The 25392-nt window shown below is 35.7% G+C and overlaps 1 protein-coding gene across 9 annotated transcripts in view; it reads right to left on the reverse strand.

Moving 5' to 3' along the window:
- CHN1 (chimerin 1) overlaps nucleotides 1-25392 on the reverse strand; it is a 205298-nt gene that overhangs the window by 64878 nt on the left and 115028 nt on the right. For 8 of the 9 annotated variants that reach the window (XM_038584899.1, XM_038584896.1, XM_038584898.1 and 5 more), the window contains one exon: nucleotides 16875-17163. In XM_038584899.1, coding sequence (XP_038440827.1) covers nucleotides 16875-17163 — 289 coding nt within the window. Of the gene's footprint in view, nucleotides 1-14828; nucleotides 14853-16874; nucleotides 17164-25392 lie in introns of those variants that run through there. The other variant, XM_038584903.1, reaches the window with a different exon arrangement.

A 25392-nucleotide genomic window follows, 5' to 3' on the forward strand; every position in this document is an offset into this window, starting at 1 on the left:
GTAAATATCAATAGATATGACCCCAAATTGTTGAAGTCTTGAACAATTTTCAAAGTGTAAAAAACTCCTCAGTACAAAATGTTTGAGAACCACTATTTTAATCCATTACTTATAATCTTTATTGTGCAACAGGATATCACACACTATATATACCCACAGTCTCAGTCTCTCTCTTGCTCTCTCTCTCTCATATAGAAAGACACATATATTCGGGTGCTTGGGTGGCTCAGTCAGTTAAGCATCTGACTCTTGATTTTGGCTCAGGTCATGATCTCAGAGTCATGAGATGGAGCCCTGAGTGGGCTCCGTGCTCAATGGGGAGTCTGCTCGCTTGTCCCTCTCCCTCCCCCATGTCTTTCCCCTACCCCAACCCCTAGCTGATGTGCGCTCTCAAAAAAATATTTTAAAAAACCACACATACATTAATGGGTGTCTGGACCCCATACTGAATCTGCTAAATCAAAATTTCTGTAGCCATCTCTACTATTACATGTAAACTTTCATTGGTGAGAACTTTTTTTTTTTTTTTAAAGATTTCATTTATTTATTCATGAGAGATACACAGAGGGAGAGAGAGGCAGAGACACAGGCAGAGGGAGAAGCAGGCTCCATGCCAGGAGCCCGACGTGGGACTCGATCCCGGGACTCCGGGATCACGTCCTGGGCCAAAGGCGGCACTAAACCGCTGAGCCACCGGGCTGCCCGCATTGGTGAGAACCTTGATCTGATTTGACTTGATCAAAAACTATTTATGACTGCATATTTTAGGACTTCCCAAAAGTTTATTTTACATTAAAGTTATTTTTTTTCACTTTCTTCATTACTTTATTTCTTAAAAGTATTATTAGTAATAATATCTATAATTTTTTCTGTTACAGTTATGAACGTTATGAACGTTAATCCTTATTCATTGTTACTGGTTTCCCTGCTTCTGAGAGATACCACGGAAAACGATACCACTGTCAAACTGTTAAAAAGACGGGAGGATTTTTGTTTGTTTCATTTTTCTTTTTATTTTTGCTTCTAAATTATAATAAACTCTCTACAGTTTTACATACAGTCTGTAGAGTATTGATTTGAAAAACACTTCAACTGCCCTCACAATCTTATTTATTTAGGAGGTGACTGTCACCTCAGAGGTCTTTTGTCAGTTTCAAAGAGCTAAGTAAGCTTCAACTTTGACAAGGAAATGCTAATATGCACTTTGAAGAGTGGAATGATGAAAACCTGAAGATGTCAACGTGAATTTAAGTCAACTGTTGAAAACGTAAAACAGTGTGTTGACTTTCCTTAAACATAATAAATGCAACATGCGTATCAAAAATCTTAGTTGCAAGTATATTTCATTAATACACAAATAAGCTATGTTAATCATTTAATATGGTTCAGTCAGAAAAAGTTTAATGAAATTTATATTCTGTTCTATTAAATATACTGATTTGAAATTCATGTTAAATTATTGACAGCTTTGCACATTTATGTATAATTTACGCTATCCTAAGTATAAAATCCTTTCTTACTTATTTTTGTTGTTGTTCCTATGAAAGGAACAAGACTATTTGGATTTTTGTGGTAAAGATAAAGAAGGGTAGCATTTGACACAAGCAGTCATTAGAGAACCAAGCTACAATGTAGCGAGAAACACTTTGTTTCATTTTTTTATACTAAAAAACTCAAGTTACAGATTTTCTTATTCTGTAGATCGGAAGCTTTTTATTCTTTTAACATTTGATAAGAGTTTATTAAAAAAAAAAAAAAGCTGAACCTAAGCATTGCAGTTCTAGCATGACAAGCCTCAGTTGGTGAAGGATCCATTTAAACCATGCTTCAACTTCCTTTGGGCAGGCTCCAAGGTGTTTTAACTTCTTCCTTTTTGAGTAATCCAATTACTCAAAATATAATTACCTACTTAGTTTAAATACACAGTCCAATGTTTAATCTCTATGATGACATCTACCAAGGGGCATTTATTTGGTGGAAGGGTCTGGTTGTCCTTTGTGATTTCATTCTTAAAAATAAAGTATGCACTATTAAAACACACCCTAGAATCCCTTGATAATACTCCATAAACCCTATCATCTCAGATACCCATGTTATAATACCTACCTTCAAAAGGACTGCTACAGAGAGTAAAACAGATAATCTGGAGAAATACTCAGTACACTTTCTGATGTATAGAAGCTCAATAAATGTTAGTTATTTCTATTATTATTTTTAGTTTTACAACCTTTAGACATGTTTATTGGGGAGCTAGAAGAGACCTTCAATTTCCTGAGGCCACAGGAAATTATGTCACTGGCTCAAAGATTTACAGTTCTAGTTAGTATCAGAGCCAAGCCTGTAGTTAAATCTGCATGTCTTCAGCCTGTCTTCCTCCTAGAATAGTAAGTTCTCAGAAGTATAAAATCTTAAGTCTGAAAAATCTCTTGAAGGTTAACAAAGAGAACTTATGTGTGACGAATCACGACAGCTAGAAGGGACCTGAGTGTCATCTACGAAGCTGGGTTCTTCAACTCAGGCCTGAAGAGGTCAATGATGTGCTCAAAGTGACATCATTAAAGTCATAAGACAGGCAGACATCCTGTCCCAAGGGGATGCCCAATAAAAAATTGTTTTGCATGTGTGTTGGAATGGCTGGATAAATAAGAGATAACATTATAATCAAAGCTCCCTTTGAAATACCTCTATTTGAGGAGCAAAGGTAGATCTTTCTGAAAAATAAATCTCAAAAAATAAGGAAAAAAATAAAGAAAGAAATAGCATAAAGAGAACATATGAACCAGATGCTGTGGACTGCTCCAAAGCTAAGATCAAACACTAGCATATATGGCTACAGAAAATCTTTTATGAGTCTTAACACCAGATCAAATGTTAAAGATCCATTACTATTTAAGTTCTGTTTTAAAAAAAATTTTTTTAATAAAAATTAAAAAAAAAAAAAGGGATCCCTGGGTGGCGCAGCGGTTTGGCGCCCGCCTTTGGCTCAGGGTGCAATCCTGGAGACCCAGGATCAAATCCCACGTCGGGCTCCCGGTGCATGGAGCCTGCTTCTCCCTCTGCCTGTGTCTCTGCCTCTCTTACTCTCTCTCTCTCTCTGTGTGACTATCATAAGTAAATAAAAATTTTTTAAAAATTAAAAAAATTTTTTTACCTTAAACGTTTAGAATAGTTCTGTATGAAACCAAAAGTGAAATATTAAAAACACTTGTTTAGAATCCATTATCACTATGAACTAAAAAATAAAAATACGAAAAAAATTAGCCCCTCCTCAGTAACAATAAACACGGCTTCCAAATAAAAGCATTTGTCACATCACTAATTAGGCAAAGGCATTTTGGGGGGCTTCATCTATAAGGGACAAAGGAAATTCACTCTTCATACTGAAATAAATGGTAAATAGAATGCTATGTACACAAGATATCAAAATAGTTCTGGCTTAAATAATAGTTTTAGCTAAGGTCACCCTCCCCCACCCCATACCAGTGCACACCGCAGATATAAATTATGGAAGTCCTTTACCCTCAAAATGTTTCATTAATTTATAACTAGGGAGCTCTAAAGAGTAGAGAAGCTTTGGCTGTGATCATATATGAAGCTAAAGTGCAACTCTCTATATTCAACAAATCTAGAAATAGGTTTCTCTCACATGAAAGTCCTATACATTTTAAAGATACAGACTAATCCAAAAAAAAAAAAAAAAAAGATACGGACTATTCCAAGAAAAACAACTGTAAATGCTTTTAAATTATCCCTCATATTAACTGACTTATAAATTTAGATTTTTGGGGGTTAGTTATCATTATCCTGAAGAAATACTGATTTTTGGAGCACTGAATATTCTGGAAAAACTCCTTTATTTGAAAGGATAAAGCCAGTTAACAGGAATAAAAACTTGAAATTTAGAAGGTCTACTAAAATGACTAGTATATCTAAATCATGCTAATCTGAGTAAGCAAAGGAAACCTTTTTACTGAATGCTTTTGAAAAAAGATTACTTAAGAAAGATTTATCATAAAAACATAGACAGCCTGCAGGAAAAAAGCACTGGTTACCAATAATTTATGAACAAAATTTCCTGGTAAAAGAGTTTTTCTCTCTGTACCCCCATCTCATCATCATTTCAAATCATGATGATAGTCTTTAAATTTCTTTTTAATATTCTTGGTGTACATGACAGACAATTAGAGAAGATCCATGGTTGTCTTGTTTGGTATTGGCCACAGGAGCCCAAATCACCTACTCAATAAATATTCATAAAATGAATGAATGAAAAAATATATTAAGAGATTGGCTAAATAACTATTGTATATAAACACAATGGAATGTTATGCTGATATTTAAAATGATAGAGCAGAAATGTCATCCACATGAAACCATAATCTAATAGTAAAGCAAATCACAAAGTAGTTCATATAGAAGAAACATGTTTTCTCTCTCTTTTTCACTCTCACAGACACACACAGACACACATACATACACACAAACTAGAAGGATAAATAGCAGAATATTACTGGTTATATTATCCATCAATAGAGGGACTTGGTGTGATTTTAATGCTATTTTTTCAATATTTTATTATTTTGTAGAAAATAAATAGGGATTACTTATATAATAAAAAACATAAAAGCTTAAAATAATCTGTGCATAGGAAGACTACAAGGAAATCCACTAAAATGTTAACATATATTTGTGGGGCTATAAGAAATTTTTTTTTTTTTTTTTTTTTAGTTCCTAGTTTTCAAAAGTTTTATAAAGAACATGCATTCCTTTAAGACTAGGGGGCAAAACTCTCTTAAATTGAATAATTGTATCAAAACATGGTTCCTTTTTTAAATTTAAAAATAGTTTTAGGGGGTTCCTGGGTGGCTCAGTCAGGTAAGCATCTACCTTCAAATCAGATCATGACCAGGATCCTGGGATCAAGCCCCACATCAGGCTCCCTCCTCAGTAGAAAGCCTGCTTCCCTCTCTCCGTTTGCCCCCTCTCATGCTGTCTCTCACTCGCACTCTCCTTCAAATAAATAAATAAAATCTTAAAAAAAAATAGTCTGAGGTATAACATGACTGGACTTGTTCACAAATATATATACACATATATATATACACATACAGACAGACATGAACTAGTCAGTGTAAATAAAACTTTTCTACAATTCTCTACTGTTTTCACACCCTGGTACTCTCCTTTCTCTCCCATTATGCCCAGTCTTCCCAGTCTTAAGAAACATTAGACCCCCAAAAGGTGGCCAAAAAAAACATGTATAATTCCAAGAGTCACAAGAAGAGGTTTTTGAGCTCCTGAGACCCACTTGCTTAGAAAACAGTTCCAGATCACTGGAGAGCCTACTCTAATCAAACTGCACTGAAATTGATTACTAAAATTAATATGCAAATGATTAAATCTATTTTTAAGAAAGTAGAGTGAAATCAAGGTTCTGTATATATCAGCATTTTCTTCATTCACTCATATTCCAATAGTTCTAAGAGACAGGAGAAAACTTAAAAACATTTCTCCAGGAATTTTTTACAACCCACAGCCTATGCATGGGAGCCTGTTATACAGGCTTCACCTGGCACCAGGCAGAGGTGAACTCTAGTCTACAGGATTCTTGAGTGGGTTGGACCTGCTAGTTCTTAACAGATCATAGGGAAAGACATCTAAATGCTTTACTGGTCTTAATAAAGCCAAAAAAAAAAAAAAAAAAAAAAAAGCTTTAGTGGTATGCCATAGGGAATTCTGAAGTCATACCAATGCCACAAATAATGCCTTTTCCCTTTTGAGTAGACTAAAAGGAGGAAAGCAGAAATGGCAGTTTTTCTCATTGTGATACTTGGTTCCACATGGTACGGTTCACATTCAGAGAGTTGGGGACACTGTACTTCCTGTCAACTGTGATTGTGACTAACATCTGCCATGGGACCTATTCCAGAGAGGAATGGCCAAGAGACAGCTAGTGATTAAAGGAGGGCTGGCTGAGCGCTTCTGGCTCATGTCCAAGATGGAGCATAGCAGAGCTTCTTTCCTAAGAATCCTCTCTTATTGTGTACCCACATTTATTTCAGTCTTTATTGTAGAATAAAAGGTGAAAAGTCCATGATAGGATTGAAAATGTCAACAAGTTATAGTGCCTTGCAATCGGTACGACACATCAATAATTCTTTTGTTGTCCATATTTCCCTAAAAGAACATGATGGGAAATTTTACATCTAAAATTGAGAAAGATATTTAAGATGATGTATTTATAATAAAGTGACAAAATGAAGGTAAAAAGTGCTATAAGTGTGAAAAAATAAAACATTAAATAGATGCCACCTGTCATAGCAACAGTTAAAAACAATTTCTTGTCCTGACAGAAATTTAATCAGTGGTTGCCCTTGGATCGGGGGTAGGGGTGCAATTTTTTACAGAAGCACTAGGAACTTTATGGAGTAATGAAATGTTCTTTGTTTGACTGCAGCAGTGGTTACACAGGTATGTTTATTTGTCAAAGCTCATCAAACTTCTGCATTTTACTGTATATAAATTATACCTCAATAAAGTTGACTTATAAAACAATTGTTGGAAAATGAGAGTATAAAGAGATATGGCTTGCTCTTTTTTTTTTTTTTATTGGTGTTCAATTTACTAACATACAGAATAACACCCAGTGCCCGTCACCCATTCACTCCCACCCCCCGCCCTCCTCCCCTTCTACCACCCCTAGTTCGTTTCCCAGAGTTAGCAGTCTTTACGTTCTGTCTCCCTTTCTGATATTTCCCACACATTTCTTCTCCCTTCCCTTATATTCCCTTTCACTATTATTTATATTCCCCAAATGAATGAGAACATATAATGTTTGTCCTTCTCCGACTGACTTACTTCACTCAGCATAATACCCTCCAGTTCCATCCACGTTGAAGCAAATGGTGGGTATTTGTCATTTCTAATAGCTGAGTAATATTCCATTGTATACATAAACCACATCTTCTTTATCCATTCATCTTTCGATGGACACCGAGGCTCCTTCCACAGTTTGGCTATCGTGGCCATTGCTGCTATAAACATCGGGGTGCAGGTGTCCCGGCGTTTCATTGCATTTGTATCTTTGGGGTAAATCCCCAACAGTGCAATTGCTGGGTCGTAGGGCAGGTATATTTTTAACTGTTTGAGGAACCTCCACACAGTTTTCCAGAGTGGCCGCACCAGTTCACATTCCCACCAACAGTGTAAGAGGGTTCCCTTTTCTCCGCATCCTCTCCAACATTTGTTGTTTCCTGCCTTGTTAATTTTCCCCATTCTCACTGGTGTGAGGTGGTATCTCATTGTAGTTTTGATTTGTATTTCCCTGATGGCAAGTGATGCAGAGCATTTTCTCATATGCATGTTGGCCATGTCTATGTCTTCCTCTGTGAGATTTCTGTTCATGTCTTTTGCCCATTTCATGATTGGATTGTTTGTTTCTTTGGTGTTGAGTTTGAGAAGTTCTTTATAGATCTTGGAAACTAGCCCTTTATCTGATATGTCATTTGCAAATATCTTCTCCCATTCTGTAGGTTGTCTTTGAGTTTTGTTGACTGTATCCTTTGCTGTGCCAAAGCTTCTTATCTTGATGAAGTCCCAATAGTTCAGTTTTGCTTTTGTTTCTTTTGCCTTCGTGGATGTATCTTGCAAGAAGTTACTATGGCCGAGTTCAAAAAGGGTGTTGCCTGTGTTCTTCTCTAGGATTTTGATGGAATCTTGTCTCACATTTAGATCTTTCATCCATTTTGAGTTTATCTTTGTGTATGGTGAAAGAGAGTGGTCTAGTTTCATTCTTCTGCATGTGGATGTCCAATTTTCCCAGCACCATTTATTGAAGAGACTGTCTTTCTTCCAATGGATAGTCTCCTCCTTTATCGAATATTAGTTGCCCATAAAGTTCAGGGTCCACTTCTGGATTCTCTATTCTGTTCCACTGATCTATGTGTCTGTTTTTGTGCCAGTACCACACTGTCTTGATGACCACAGCTTTGTAGTACAACCTGAAATCTGGCATTGTGATGCCCCCAGATATGGTTTTCTTTTTTAAAATTCCCCTGGCTATTCGGGGTCTTTTCTGATTCCACACAAATCTTAAAATAATTTGTTCTAACTCTCTGAAGAAAGTCCATGGTATTTTGATAGGGATTGCATTAAACGTGTATATTGCCCTGGGTAACATTGACATTTTCACAATATTAATTCTGCCAATCCATGAGCATGGAATATTTTTCCATCTCTTTGTGTCTTCCTCAATTTCTTTCAGAAGTGTTCTATAGTTTTGAGGGTATAGATCCTTTACATCTTTGGTTAGGTTTATTCCTAGGTATCTTATGCTTTTGGGTGCAATTGTAAATGGGATTGACTCCTTAATTTCTCTTTCTTCAGTCTCATTGTTAGTGTATAGAAATGCCACTGACTTCTGGGCATTGATTTTGTATCCTGGATATGGCTTGCTCTTTTGCAGAGTTTCCCCGTTACAGGGGAAAACAGGACTTTCTCAAGGGATAAGGTTAATATACTTTTTTTTTTTTTCTATGAACTTGGGCAGTGGCCCAAAGTCATTCTAAACTTATTAAGCAAACTATAACCACAACAGGATCTCCTTCTGTTGAGTGGGTGGAAGAAAGTGTAAATCTCTTTTAAGATAGTGCTACATAATCTTCAGCTTGCATAAAAGCTTCTGCTTTTGGAGAGAAACTTTATACTAATGGTAACTTTTTATCAAACGCTGCTGGTAAGTAAGTACAAACTTATGCAGTGTCTTAGAAATTATGAAAGATAACCTCATGCACTGTTGATGGGATGCAAACTGGTATAGCCACTGTGGAAAACAGTATGGAGGTTCCTCAAAAAATTAGTAATAATTTTTTTAAATTAATAATAGAATTACCTTATGATCCAGTAATTGAACTACTAGGTATTTACCCAAACAATACAAGAACACCAATTTGAAAAGATATGCACCCCTATGTTCATTGCAGCATTATTAACAATAGCCAAATTATGTGTCCATAATTTGTGTCCATAATTAAGTATCCACTGATAAATGAATGGATAAAGAAAATGTATAGACACACACACACACACACACACACACACACACCACACAATGGAATATTACTCCACCATAAAAAAGAATGAAATCTTGCCATTTGCAACAACATGAATGGAGCTAATGGGAAAAATGCTAAGTGAATTAAATCAGTCAGAGAAAGATAAATACCACATGATTTCACTAATGTTGAATTGAAGGAAAAAACCCAAATGAATAAAGAAGAAAAAAAAAACACACAAACCAAAAAAAAAAGACAGAGGAACTATCCCTTAACTATAGAGAACAAACAGATATTTACCAGAGGGGAGGCATGGGTGGGTGGGTGAAATAGCTGAAGAGGATTAAGGGTACATTTATTTTTTTTAACTTATATTTTTTGAGAGAGAGAAAGAGAGAAAGAGAGAGAGCATGCAAGCGAGAACATGTGAGTGGGGAGGGGCAGAGGAAGAGGGAGAGAGATACTCTTAAGCAGGCTCCATGCATAGCACAAAGCCCAACTCAGAGCTTGATCTCACGACCCTGGATCATGACCTGAGCAGAAATCAGAGTCTGACGCTTAACGGACTGAGCTACCCAGGAGTCCCAAGGGTATACTTATCTTGAGCACTGAGTAATGTATAGAATTGTTGAACACTACATTGTACACCTGAAACTAATGTAACACTGTATGTTAACTAACCTGGAATTAAAATATAAAAAAAGAAAAAGAAAAAGCTTCCTAAAACAAATAAAAAAGAAATTATCAAAGATAATGTTTAAGCTGTAAAGTTTAGGTCATCAGCAAACCTACAGCATTTAGTGAATTTTCATGGAATGGTTTTAGAAGCTAAGGAAATAGAGGATAACAGCTGATTCATCTGAATTACTGAATGAAACAAAGAACTAATGTTAACAGCACACTTAAAAAGACATATAAACAAGAGCATGATCAGTTGCCATTATTGATGCCTAGAATTTCTTACTGAAAGCATCTATTTTTGCAATATAATGCCCAGGTTTGGGCATTTTTGACCATGTGTGATAACTCAGAGGAGACCCAAGAAGAGTTAAGGACTAACTTATAAAGCCATATAAAAACACTTACGTTCTCCTAACTTGACTAAGGAAAGGTTCAGGGCATAGCTATGATTTGCCAGTCTCCCAGAGGTCTAAATATCAGAGAAAGAAAAAGGACTCCAAATATAAAGGGAAATATGATGGAGCAAAAAGCAGAAGATGAACACTACAGATCCAAATCATTTAGCATGAGGTATAATGTAAGGATTTATTAAAATTAGAAAGTTTAATTTAAGAATTGCCCATAGAACTGGTTTGTGGGCAACACAGGAAACCCAGATTATTGCTTGATAGTCTCAACTTGTTTTGGACCCCAGATTGCTAAAGCCACCAGAGCTGACTTCTGTTTCACAAAGTTAACTGGATGAGCCATCAATGACTATTCCCCCACCAAAACGCTAGACTCTGAAATAGCAATTGTGAAAGAATTTCTAATAGCTTCCTCTTCCAACCCTCAAGCCAGTAATTTAAGATTTTATTTGTTTAATTGGCTCATATATACAAATCTTCCAAAACTGCAGCTGGCTTGGTAAACTACAATTTGGTCTTCTGTTGGCCTGGTTTTTGGAGCTGAGGAATTGATGTTTATCTTCCGTTTTCATCTTTCCATCTGGTTTTCCCTAATGGCTTGAGTTACTAATCCTTTCTGTGAGTGATAAAATGGAAGAATAGATGAGATTCATACAAAAAAATTTCTGGGCCCCATGTCAGTTTTCTTTAATCATTATTAGATTCTCTGGTGGGGTCTAGATTGTCCCCAACCCATGACTGATAACTATGGGGAGATGCCACTCTACCATCTTGGCTTCTTTGTACATATTCCTGAAAAGGTACATCTAGCCACCACCTTTCACAAACTATTTCATGTCATAAAAACAATTTTTTTGTACCTCAGATGCTTTATCTGTGGAATTAGGAATATTCTGAGTTCCTAAAAGAAAAAATATAAAGTAGGAAATCAACTTGAATTACCCTCTTTTCTGTCTCAGGACTGATTCTATCAGGGCCTTGGATTTGGCTGAATTCATAAAATATACTAGTTTGTTCATTTGTTTAATCAACAACTGTGTATATAAAATCCAAGGTGCTGAAACAGAAGTGAAACAATACTAAGGGACTTCAGACTTGAAACTGTAGTGAAATGATGGAATGTCATATTGATTTCTGATTCATAATTCTGAAAAACTAGTGTTTGTCTATAAAAGTGTTTTCTGTGATCTGCTGGGCTTTTAGAGAAGCAAACTCAAATCAGAGTAAATCCAATTTAATACTTACTGAACTGTAATACTATACAGATTATATAGGCAGGTTGCTTCTTGCTATCAATATACCTAAGTGCTAATTAAATAAGGTAGAAACAATGAACACATTAACATGTAAGTTCTTTGAGACAGGGCTTATATGTTGTACATCTTTCATCCCTTCCAGAGCCTAGGTTATTTCCTTACAAACAGGTGGCACGCAATAAATGTTGAATTAAACACAATTAATTTTGATGGGAGAGGAGTTAGTTCATGGAGATGAAAAGAAATGAGGACATAGGCCTCCAGATTAGACACAATTAGAAGTATCACAGCATTACTACAAGAGAAACTTCACTATCAGATGAAGGGATTAGGAACCATCTGATGTTATCTTGTGGACCTGGAGGACACTTCAAGCAATGAAAACATCCTTTTTTATTTTTTTAAAACAGTGATATAAAACTATTTATTTAAAAAAATATCCTTATGTTATTTAACCATAGGCTAAATACAAAATATAGGCATTTAATTTTATTTTTGATTAGGTACAATATAACACTACATGATTCTTATTTTATAAATTTTATTTTAAACTGTTCTCTTTTTAAGTTCATTATGTGTGCAAAGTAGAGGACAACAGTCATATAATGCCAGCCAAGTGGTGGCGTTATATGGAAGCACTTTTAGACATTGAGGTGAACTGAGACCCAGAGAGATTTAGGATTTGCTCAAGACCACACAGACTAATATATACTTATATACTGACTATGTAGGATTTTTTAAAAACTCTACTTGATTTCTTTCTTTCTTTTTTTTGTTTTTGTTTTTAAGATTTATTTATTTGAGAAAGTGCGTGCACAGGGGGTTGGGGTAGAGGGAGAGGGCAAGAGAAACCCAAGCAGACTGCATGCTGAGCTCAATCCAGTGACCCTGCACTCATGACCTGAGGCAAAACCAAGACTTGGATTCTCAACTGCCTGTGCCACCCAGGAACCCCATTACTCTACTTGAGTCTTAAGAAGGATATTAACAGAGGACAAACCCACTATGAAAGTTCTGCACAGTAACTGTAGTCTCCCTCATAAATTATTAAACTGGCTTTTTAATATAAATAGGTGACCCTGGGCACATCTGGCAGTTCTCCAAGGGCCTGTTCACCCCTGGAATGACCGATCCAAACCTTAACAAGCCACAGGGGAAACATGAGCATGTAAATTTGACTAGGAAGAGAGCGATGGATGTTGATAAGGTAGGGTTAGAAAGGAGATGAACAAGAGGAGCACAGGTTAGGGAGGAATAAGGAAGGGGGAAAAGATGGGTCTTACAAAGTGGGAAAGCAGAGAATCAAGAATTCAAACAGTTTTTTATATTGTTACTTTTGTAATGATGAAATTGAAGTATGGTTCTCTGCTGATTTCTACATTAGGATTATATGGATACAAATAATACATAAATAATGTATATATTTATATTTTATAAATATAAAGCAAAGTAAAGACTTTTAGAAAGGTTGCTTTGTGGGAGAATTAAGAAAATTAGCAGACAGGACCTCCTGTGCTCCTTTCACCATTCCCAGGGACATAGACTCTTATCACTTCATAGAGGTACCCAGAGAATTCCAGTAGGTATGGCAGTTTTTTGGCAAGGCCCTGATTACATTTCAACCTCATATTTTACAAGGCCTTTCAATACATATGCAGTCTGGTGCTCTCCAAAGAAGTCTTTAAAAAGTGGAATTTAAACATAAAAGAAATTCCTTAAGAATAAATTATTATGACAGTATGCAAAACACTGCAACCATCTCAAACTTCCAGGAGAAGAAAAATACATATACACACAGACACATAAAGGTTATTTGGCCTAGTAAAGTTCCATAAAACCAATAAATGGATTTTTCACACCCTTGTCATCACAGGTCATTGTTATATGTGAGAAAGTTTTGGGCTTAAAAGACTAAATCTAAAAGTAAAGAAGTTCTTGCCAGATTCAGAGTTCTGACTCATAGCATAGTTTCTGAAATGCAAATTACATATTTGACAGTTTATATTATTAACATTATGAGCCATTTTTAAAAGCATGGCTTTGGAGAATTTAAAATTATATTATTAATAAGTATAAAATCATCATAAAAACTGTTGCATTCAGCCATTGGTCCAGTATCTGTTGAAGCGAGCATACTATACTGACAACTTGGAAAAAGAAACTATTCAAATACAGTTCCAAGATAAATTTTGAAAAAGCCACTAATAAAAGCTGGGCTCATGGCCAGTCTGGATGCTGAAGTTAAGCCATTTTACAAGAGAAGGAAGTCCAGCTTTTCAACATGCTACAACTTCATGATTAAATTTCTCTCAATGTTTTTAAAAAATAATTTTAAATTTCTGATATTTCAAGCTGGAGAAGCAACTTAAACAGTTAATGAAAAAAATGACATAGATGTCTCTCAAAATAAATTTTTTCCCCTCACAGCAGGCCACAAAATTTCCTAGAGACAGCTAAGAACCTTCAGGTCTCATTTCCTTTGGCAAAAAACTTCCTGGCCATAAAACAATTCTGACAACCATCCACAAAGCTCAGATGCTCAACTTACACCTTAAGTACTGAAGAAAAAAAAAAAAAAATCCACACGGAATTTTTATCCTTCGATTTTTAGAACAAGAAAAGATCTTAAGAGATCATCTGGTTCAGAATTTCCCCAAGTGGATTTCATGAAAACACTATTTTCCTAAATAATTTTCTGAACAGTGGCAGGGCGATCCAGATGAGTTTGGGAACACTCTAGGAGAGTCATAATACATACTAGGTTATTAGCAAAACTGAGAAGCCCACAGAAAAGGAACAGGTAAGTTAAAAAAAAAAACAACTTTATTTTTAATCAAACCTATTTGAGCACAAAGCCCTTTTTGCAGCAAGTATTTATAATGAAAATCTTGTAAAAGTACTGTCTTATAGAAAACCCCTTATCTATGAAGAATCTGCAGTCCAGACTGGTTAGGAGATTGTCCCAAAGTGATACAATCAATTGGTAGATAAGCTAAAAATAGATCTCCCCTTTCAAGGCCCAAGTATGGTGCTGTTTCTAGTACTGTGTTCTCTCTTTCTTGTACACCTACACTCCTTGAAGGATCACAGACTAGAACAAGAACCACATCTTGGAGATCATCTAGTCTAAAGCTCTCTTGCTAAAAGTGGGGAAATACAGTCTCAGAAAAGTAAAGCAATTCGCCCAAAGTGACACATAAAATCAATTCCTATTGTAGAAACTGGAATCTAGCTCTTAATTCCAATACCAGAAACCTTTCTATGACAGTGTACTAACTCCTGCAAAATCAACACTTTTTGCCTCTGAAGAAAAGGCAAGCCCCTCATGGACAAATGGGCTTTAGCTATTCAGGACCCAGTAAAATATTTACTAAACCATACTAGTGGCAAGAGATATTTTAAATCAATTAAACACGATTGTCTTTACTTACAAATGTCATCAACTGTGACAGGGAATCAATGTTTCACCTCTTGAACAGGTCATCATCCCTGTCCTGTTGGATGACACCTATAAATAAAATAAATCTATTTTTGAGTGAGTAGATTTTAAGCCAACTAGATTTAAGATGCATGCAGTTTAAAGCAAAGAGTAATTTTTTAAATGATTCTTAATTATGTACTGCTGGAGAGAACTAGTTCCCAATGCCAGCTATTTCACTCTATGTGGCTATCACTGGCCATCAGCACAAGACAATCCAGGCAATCTAACATGTAATGTTGCCAGAATACACGGGGAATCCTGGATCCTAGAGCTAAAAGGGTCCTTTAGGCATTATCTATCTCAGTGTCTTTCCTTTGTGAATACTATTTTCACTTTGTAGGACGGACAACCAAGATCCTATGAGTTTAAACGACCAGTCCAATGAGAAATAGCTAAGTGTTGTTAGCGGAAGTCTCTTGATGTTGAAAAGGATATCCAGAACACATTAACAAAGGTTATCATTAGGCCGATAAACTCTAAAAAACCCCACATGCACACACTATAAAAATATTTCACAAATGTTAACTTAGAACAGTTTATCATAGTTGCATAAAACATATTTTCAGTATTAGAGATACTTAAATGCAAGCATTACTGAAAGATGCCATGAATGGAAAATAACCAAAAGTGAGAAAATGGGAATTAGAGAGTGAAAAGAACAATATTAAATATAGCATGCTTTTAGGATTCTAAATTCTAGTTACTTCCAAAAAAGATCTGAGTTCCTAACAAATATGAAAACCATTTTCTGTAATCTGTAATTTCAAAAGTTGGTTTCTCTGTACCCACAAAGTGCCACTTTGAATTAGATTTGCCAAAAACTAAAATTCAGGCTAGACAATGAACATCTTAGGTTTCCATTCTGTACCTAAAAACTTTAAGACAACTAGAAGTATTTTAGGATACTACACCTTGAGGTAATATGGCTGTTAAAGTAACATTACCACCAAACTCGAGTGCTTACTATGTGCCAATCACTGTTCGATTATCTAACACATACTATCTCCTTAAATCAATTCTCACAACTTGATTACTACCATTTTGCAAATAAGAACATCAAAGCACAGAGAAATTAAGTGACGTGAAGTAAGCTCACACAACAGGTAAAATGGCAGAATTTGCACACAAATCTATTTGATGACACAATCCAAGCTCAAAGCACTATGTAATACTGCATTTCTTTAACATGGCAACTGGAGAGTTTCAAAAATATAAGAATGGATCAACACAATTCTAGTTAGAATACATAAAATTCTCCTACCTACATCCTACACAATAAAACATCAGGAAATTCTTTGACTCATTTTCTTGGGGATAAGGAGGCAAGTAGGGACAATTTTCAAAGTAAAATAATATCAATGCTAAGGATTTGAAACTTCTAATGTTAACTAAATATGTTATAAAATATGCCAAATGAAAAACTTAAGTTGTCTTTTATAATTAAAATAAATCTTCTGATTCAATTACTTCATAAGAGTCCAGCAGGAGACAAACGCTCCTGCTACTCAGGACTGACTGATTCTCAAAATAGTGTAATAGTTATTGATAGACTAAATTTAATCCTATGTATTTTAAAGTGTGGATATCTATCATTTTGCTAAAGAATAGAACTATTTATAAAGGGAATGAAAAGGCAGTTTTGATAGATTACATGACCCCCTCAATTTCTGATGGGATATAGCTATATTTTCTTGACCACAGTTATGGTTCTAACCCAAAGCCCTGAACTTTTTTTTTTAATTAGGGAGCATTTTTTTCAGCATAGTTTTAAACCATGAAACTGATGAAATAGGAAATAATAGGGAACACAAGCATTTACCTGACATAACTGAACCAGGTTTAGATATATGCAAAGCTCAGCACCAACGAAACCAGACATCAAGGAAAATGCACATCTTTTTCAAAGCTCTATGAAGCCAGCCTCTTCTGGCAGTCATGGCTTTTTCATACAGACCCCGAACAGAAGAAGATCAAGTGTGGTTTCATGGTAGCTTACCCTTTTCTCTGACACCCCATCCTGGCCTGTAGAATCTCTCTCATCATGTGTCTCTTTCAGGACTGGCATATGTTTTTGGTATGCTGGCTCTCTGTTTAAGGTTGTGTATCCTATGTGCTCATAAATTGGGTTTATCGTCATCTTGGCAATGTATTCTGCTGCCTTGGTTTCAATATAGAGAGTAATCAATCCATCAGTCACCAGATCGTGGATGGACTCAAAGCGCTTCTCCCCAACGAAGTGCTTTCCATCGTAGTACAGCCTGAAGTTTCTGGTTTGACTTCCAAATCTGCCTCAATGAAATGGGAAAGATGTTTTTAAGAAAAGTAAGCAACTGAATTCTTTCCGAAAAGAAAAAAAGAACAACAAAAAAAAAACTATTGCTTTGTTTGTGTGTGTCTTCTTTGTTAAATAAACTGTGGCTAATTTCTATAAATCGTCTGGAATATAGAAAATAAAACTTTTTAACACAAAGAATGAATTTGCAACAACTAGGGATAACTAGCCAAAAGCATGTCTCCTCTAGAAGGAAAAAAATGTTCTTGTTTGTCTTTTTAAACCACTTCATTATCCTGTAGGAAAAACAAGGAAAATAAAGCCCATATCCTATTAGAACACATTCTATATTCAATTGGTCAACTCCATCATGGATGAAATTTCTATATTAACATGTTCTCTTCAAGTTCATCAATAAAAATATTCAACATACTACGGACCCCATGATTCATGTCTTTTAATGGGAAAGCTCCCTTTAGGGCTCACCTAAGTATGATGCCAGCAACCCATTTAAAGTAGAGCTGATTCCAGAACCTGAGCCATAGAGTAGGGCAAGAGAGCGACAGACACATATTTTTGTGATTACTAGCCATGGGTCAATGACTTGCTCTTCCCTATTACAGAGTCATTTTTCTGTGTCTCCTTGTTGAGTCTAAACAAGAAATATCTACAATATATATAGGGCATAGAAATCATATACTACTAGACTATAGATATTCGGTTCTCACTTTTTTTTTTTCCTGTTCTCACTTTTGGGTCATGCTTTGGTGACATACTTTAAAAACTGGAGAATAATGACTTTAGTTTTATGATAATTTCAGTATTTTGCTTCCTGACTTTATGAAAGCTGATGCCAACAGGCACCAACAGCCAGTATCATGGTTTCCCAAAGGTGGTCTCAAGTGAGCCTAATTAAAAACTAAACAAATTAGAAATAGTGTATTTATTTTTATTGTTAAAAACACACAGAACAACAACAAACCAGAACAGATAATCTAGAACCAACCTGGCATTATGATCATGATGGCCCTTCTACTAAAATAAAATTTATCCACATTTTGGTTCTTTAATAGCAATTATATTTTGACTTATACTCAGGTGAATGATCCATATAATTCCAATTTCCCATTCTCCACTTTCCTGTAATGTTATAAATTTCTCCTGAGTAAATTTTCATTATAATGAAAGTCTAAAAAACTGGAAGGTAAAATTTCTACACCAAAATTAAATGTAAAAGTTTTTTTTCAGTTTAATATGCTGCTTTTATAATTTCCTTTTTGCTAATATATATCTGCTTTTGAGAAATAAACATGGAGAGCCATTTTATAATTTTTATAAGATTCTTAAAATAATCACTCATAACACTGTTTAACATGAAGTCCTTTTATATTTCAATTATATTCAGAGGCATTTCAATGAAGGAATAGTCCATTTTACTCCTTCAGAGCCTTATAATTTTACAGTGCATATGACACTTAAACTTAAGACTATCCAAGCAGTGGTGGAAGGCATTTGTCACTTGAATTTCTTCTAAAATCTGAGCAGTATGGGAACGTTGGGCAGAAGGAAAGATGGCTGGCATAGCCTCATGTGGGTTGGGATGGTTAGACTGAAAGAGCAGATCTCACAATGGGTCCCTCTTCACAATGGGTCTATTCCTAAGCCAACCAAGGAGAGGATTTCCTGGCTACCTCTAGGTATTGGGCAAAAAAGACTAAGTAAGTTTGTCCTTTTCTCTTTATCACAGCAACTTCAAGAAACCCTACATACAATTCCCAATTCTTCCTCAGCTGGCACTTCAGCTTTGGGCTTAAGGTACAATCAAACTTCAAGTCTTAAGGAAGGTGATCAGATAACTAAAGTAATTCATAATATGGGTTGATTTAAAACTTAACCTCAAAGGACAAGAAAATGAATTTCCATTTTGGAATTAGGATTGATTTTTTTCTAAGAAAGCTGCATTATTTTCACTACAGGAACTGTATGCTTTCTTTGCCTACCCTGTACCGCCCTCTCTTTCACTTTGGAGGTTACATAAAGAACAGCATCACAGCAGAGACCGGCAGAGTTGTCTTCTCTTCTGTGATTTGAAAGGCATGACAGAAAATCTTTGAGGAGGGTGGGGAATGGATGTGTCTCGTCTACAAATAAGAGCCATAAAAAGAGAGATGCCAAATCTAAAGGGCGAAGAAAGAATTCATCCTTGTAAAAGTTTGCCACTTACAGACTGTCATTTATGCAACATTTAACAACACACCCAGATAGTTCAGAATAAAGTTCCTGTTCCCTTGATTACCTCAATAGGAAATAGATATACATAAAAACAAGCCAATAGAAACACAAGATGAAACATGGAATTTTATTTATTTATTTTTAAAGGTCTGTTTTATGTTTGTTTTTGTTTTTGTTTTTTTTAAGTAAACTCTGCCCTCAATGTGGAGTTCTAACTCATGATCCCAAGGTCAAGAGTCATATGTTCTACCAACTGAGCCTGCCAGGTGCTCCGAAATGCTGAATTTTAAAGAATTTATCTTCAGTTTGATTTCTAAAAAATTATTATAAAAATGTGTATAGCCTTGATCTTAAATGGAAAAGGTACATTTCTTTGCAGTGATTCGTGAAAGCAAGTCAATCCAATGTCTCTGTCACAATATGAAAACCGAGGAACTCCCTGCTTAAATAAGGTCTCAGAACTACTGCTTATGTCCCAAGTACAAAAGCGCCCTTGCAGCCTTGAAATTAGATTTGACCAGGGAAAGAAAGGCAAAATGTGGGTCCTGTGTGTTTAACAGAAAACCTTAGGTTTTGGGACCAGACAAAATAAGTTTAAATCCTGGAATGGCCACTTTTTAAGCTGAGTGATTTGAGAAAATCCTTCTTCAGATTCTGCATCTAGAGAACAGGAATCACATCATCTTTCTCTACCTGGTTGTGAGGATTACATAAACATATTTAAGTCAAAGCTAAATACATATACTAGGTTCAATGAATTGTAGTTCCCTTTCTCCTACTGTTAGGCCTCTGCAGAGAATGACAGAACATGTATCAAACAATAAAGTAAAACAGAAAAGAGAATAAATATGCATTGTAGGAGGCTAAATAAATAACTGGTAATCCAAATAACTTGTATAGGAACATCTCCGCACTGGTTGGTTTTATAGTCAACACATGGCAAAGATGACCTCTTTGTGAATTTTTTCAGATGTCCCTGAATAAGTTTATATTACTGGTGTAACAGAGTGGAACTACAGCAGAATGCAAAGAGGGGAGGAAAAGAGAAGCAATGTATCTTTGCACTGTGGCTTGTGAGTCAGGTATTGGAATTCAAAGGCGAAAGGTCAGCCAATGTAGTCATACTAAACGCGGGGCATGTTAAGTGGATCTGGTGATGAGAGTTGAATTTCACACTACAGAGCACTGATTTGTAAAAACTGCTAAGGCTAAACAATTTTCCTCCATTTCTATAGGAAATTTTTTCTTTTCATTTTTTTCTTATATTTATTATCTGCATTTGCCTTTGCTTTTTTATAGCTGTTCACTCTTTGGTGAACATATCTGAAGCTGTACAGGGCCAACTCTCCCCTAGAGAGTTCAACAAAATTCATTTTCTTCAAAGTGGTACTATAGTTAACAAATAGAGAAGAGAGACTGGGATAATCTGCTTTGAACTGCTACTGTTGTAATACATAATTACCACTTTCTAGAAATGTATTTTTCTCCAGTGATTTCAGGTTTTGGTCTTCATGTTTTAAAGAACTGTTTAATGCACCCAGCTGCATTCAGATGAATTTCAAAATACATAATCCTAACATATAGCTTTAAAAAGTGAACAAAACCCTTAATACCACCCTGTTTTTTAGAAGTAAATTGTACTAAAAAAACTCAGTCTAGAGGTACAAAGTGATGAAAATATGTATAAGGAATAGCCTTTGGGATTTTGCTTTACTTCTTCTAAAACCAAAAATTAGTTCTGATTTGAGGTCAAAGTATTTGAAAATATCTCTTCAAAGGAAAGCTCCAAGCTAACAGATGTTTTCTCTTACCAAAGAAACATATACAACACACTTGTGTAAGTCAACAATAAAATGTTAGAACTATTTCCAGAAACCAACATGTAAGAACAGTTTTATTTGTCATAAATACATATTTGTGTATTGCTTACCAAAGTCAAAGAAGCTAATCAAATGATGAAATACAAGTATCTCACAAATTTAATTGTCAGTACACTCTTGAAAGAAAGTTTAGAACAAAAAAAAAAAAAAAAAAAAGTTTAGAACAGAGACAAGAATATGACAAGGCATTCAGTTAAATACCAAAAAAAGGAAAGGCTTAGGAAGAGAGAACGGAGCTATATGCAATTTAAAAATATTTTCTCCATCGGAAACCTTTGTTAGGATACTACATTTGTCTATCTGGCCATGTAATTTTGGGGGTGAAATGAGGCAATAGTATTAAAATGTGTGAACTCGTGATGATATTCCCTTGGCACAGTAAATCACCTTCAGTGAACAAAGCAAGCCAATGCACCTAACTAAACCTCCAAAGGTGACATGAGGTAAGCTCTGGAAGGTGGAACTGACATGGAAGAATTGGATGAAGGTCTGCGTAAGAAATGGTAAGATATCCACCCCCACCCCCACCGATCTTTTCTGGTCCTCTCTCCAGTGCCACCCCTTCCCCCACTCTGGTGGAAGACCTAAACCTTATTTTCTGGATAGGATAAAACAAGGACACTGTGAACTGGGGGACACTAGACAGTGTTGAAGGGAGAGGTGCTATCCTGAAAATTAAGTGAAAGTTTTACATATTGAAGATTGAATCCCCCATCTTTCTTTGCTGCCAGATTCTCAAAAGGCTTGCACTTTTTCACGATAGGAGACTGGAAAATTTTGCTCTGGCAAATCGCATCCGCCCAACTGAAAAGACTTAAGAATAGAAACATCATCCTCTACTTGGCTGGTTTCTTTTAAGCTCTCAGAACTACAAGTCAGCTTTTTAGTGCCAAATAAACTCAAATATGAACAGTTAGCCAAGGCCCACCTGACGTCTGAGGGAAGACTCTCTCACGAAGAACAGAGATAAACAAACAGAATGAAAGTAAGTTGAAGGAGAAACACTAGGATGCCATAAAAAAGTAACAAATATAGGACACATAGAAAAACTGAACCAAAACCAGGAGTTGGGATGCTCATCGACCGAACCACCCAGGCACCCTTTAAGAATATAAATTTAATAATAGAATTTAATGATGAGTTTTTAAAGAGAATGAGGTGAGATAATAGAGCTAAGAAAAAAAACAAGTACCAATATAATTACTACAACTAATAAATAACTAGAAATGACAGAAAATAGCATCAACAGGATTGAAAAGCAAATCGATGGCATAGATAAGGCTTAAACAACTAAATGGATAGCTAAGAAAAAATAAAAGGGTAAATCAATTGCAGTGTACATGATAAATACAGATGACTAGGAATCCAACATAAAAATTGTACTTCAAATTCAGATGCCAACACACGGAACAGAAAAATTATTCAGAAATAGAATTCGGGAAATACTCCAGGAAAGGAAAAAGGAACTGAATCTCAAGACTGAAGGAACACTCTGTTTCATGGATGAGTTTATAAAAATACTATCAACACTAAAACAAATCCTGGTTTAAATTACTAAATTTGAAGAGTAAACAAAGAATTTTTCAGATAACCAGGCAGGAAACAGTGTCACTTTCATATAAGGGATTGAGAGCAAGATTGTTCTCAGACTTCTCTACACTAACAATAAATGTCAAGAAACAGTGGATTACTATGAAATACCGAGGGTAAGAGAAAATACACTGAGGATATTCTATCTAAACAAGCTGTCGTTTAAACAACAGAGACACAGTCTTGTTATAAAGTTATAGCTTCCCTAAAGTCTTGAGAAGCCAATGAATGCTAATGTCAGATTTTTGGTGCCTCTTTTTAAAAATAATACTGCATGTAGCAGCAATTTAACTTTTTAGAATATTGATGCCTTTAAGAAATGCCTATAATTTTGGGACGCCTGGGTGGCTCAGTGGTTGAGCGTCTGCCTTTGGCTCAGGGCGTGATCCTGGTCCGGGGATCAAGCCTCACATCAGGCTCCCTGGGAGGAGCCTGCTTCTCCTTCTGCCTATGTCTCTGCCTCTCTCTCAGTGTCTCTCATGAATAAACAAAATCTAAAAAAAAAAAAAAAAAAAATGCCTAGAATTTTACTTAAATTAATAAGTGACCATTCTTACACAAGAACTATAGTTATCAGAATTTCACTTCCATGAAATGCAGGGACTCTTTCTTAATCATGCACTGATGAATGAGCTTCCTATATCTTTAGGAAACAATTAACAGAACTGTTGTAATGAAACCCAATTCGAGTGAAAGCCTGGTAAGCGGAACCAGTCTTGATGACCTGTTCCATTACACTAAATGGTCTTCATAGAGCCCAAAGGATCAAGCCTTAAAAGTATCTTAAATTCAGGGAACAGCTTATTCACCAGTAAAATCTCTTTTGTTAATAATTTTAGTGAGAGGACCTTGTATCTTGAAATTTATAAAATCTTTCTTGTCTTCTTTCCATACCTAGTCATTCTTGCCAACCTGCAACTCACAGCCTTTCTCCCTTCTATCATAATCTCTTAAACAACAATTGTTATACAGAATGTCAAGGATAAGTTAGTGGATGTCACAGTCAAAACAAGAACAAATAAAAACTCACTGGTATATTGTACTTGTAACACAGTCACTGATACTGTTTTATCTGACTAGTGATTCAGTGAGGTTAGAAAAGATCATTTATTTGAGCAAGTATATGTTAATGTCATTCCAAAGTAGAAGTTTTGTATCATCAAAAAACATACCTCATATTTCAATGTACTGCTCAATTTGATAGTTAGCTAAATTATAATAAAGATTTTAAAAATGAGGATATGTTAAGATAATAAAAGGCAGGGATGCCTCGGTGGCTTAGTGGTTGAGCGTCTGCCTTCAGCTCAGGGCATGGTCTCAGAGTCCTGGGATCGAATCCCCTATCGGGCTCCCTACAGGGACCCTGTTTCTCCCTCTGCCTGTGTCTGCCTCTCTCTGCCTCTCTCATGAATACATAAATAAAACCTTTAAAAAAAGAAAGACAATAAAACGCATATGGCCCAATCATACCTAATCATACAGAGAAGAATAGAAGAAGAGAGGATAACTTGATTTTCTGGAAATATAATGCCTGACAGAGCTATTAATTAATTCTATGCTTTGGTAAACTTTATCTATAGCTATGGTTCATCTACCAATCATGAAATAAAAGTGTATGTTGAATGAGTAAATTATAAGAATTCTGTCTTATTTTACAAAAATCTTAAGTCTGAAAGATGAGACTCTGAAGAGACAAGAGACCTTTGTGATTATCTAATTCTTTGTTACTACTGTTGGAAACCTAGGCCCCCAGTCTCTACCCCAGACCATCAGATTCAAAATCTGCATTGATAACAAGATCCTGAGGTAATTCCTATATGGCTTGAAGTCTAGGAAACACTAGTCTAATTCAACTCCCTCATGTTATCAATGCAATAACAAAGACATTCAAATTTCAAAACAGTAAAATAGGCTAATAAAAACAACGCTGAAGCTCCAAACAATACAAAATTAAAAAAATTCAACCCACTGTTTAAAGTAAAATGGTTCTTTTTCTGCATTAGCATCAGCTGCTTTATAGTGTCTTTCTGGAAAGCCTCCTAGCCCAACTGTACTGTGCTCCCCAGTATTTCTACGCATTGCCAGATCAGCAGGTCCCCAACCAAACTAATCCATCCTGTCATCTCTTCTCCCTCTTCAGAAAACCATTCCTGAGACGCCTGAGTGGCTCAGCTGTTGAGCACCTGCCTTCGGCTCAGGGTGTGATCCTGGAGTCCCAGGATCGAGTCCCACATCAGGCTCCCTGCATGGAGCCTGCTTCTCCCTCTGCCTTTGTCTCTGCCTCTCTCTCTCTCTGTATCTCTCAGGAATAAATAAATAAAATCTTAAAAAAAAAAAAAAAAGAAATGAAAACCATTCCTTCTCCAACATCCCTTAATGGACCCATCACCCACGTAGGCAACCCTGCCTACCCTTTCATTTATCTGAGATTCTTCAATCTCCCTCTAAATTTAAACTTTTCTTTATTGAATGATCTTTCTGAATCTACACAAACCACCCATTCTGCCTACAGCCCTGAGTTTGTTCCAGAAGAGATCTTA

The sequence above is a fragment of the Canis lupus genome, chromosome 36, assembly GCF_011100685.1.
Source record: "Canis lupus familiaris isolate Mischka breed German Shepherd chromosome 36, alternate assembly UU_Cfam_GSD_1.0, whole genome shotgun sequence".
NCBI classification, from domain to species: Eukaryota; Metazoa; Chordata; class Mammalia; order Carnivora; family Canidae; genus Canis; species Canis lupus.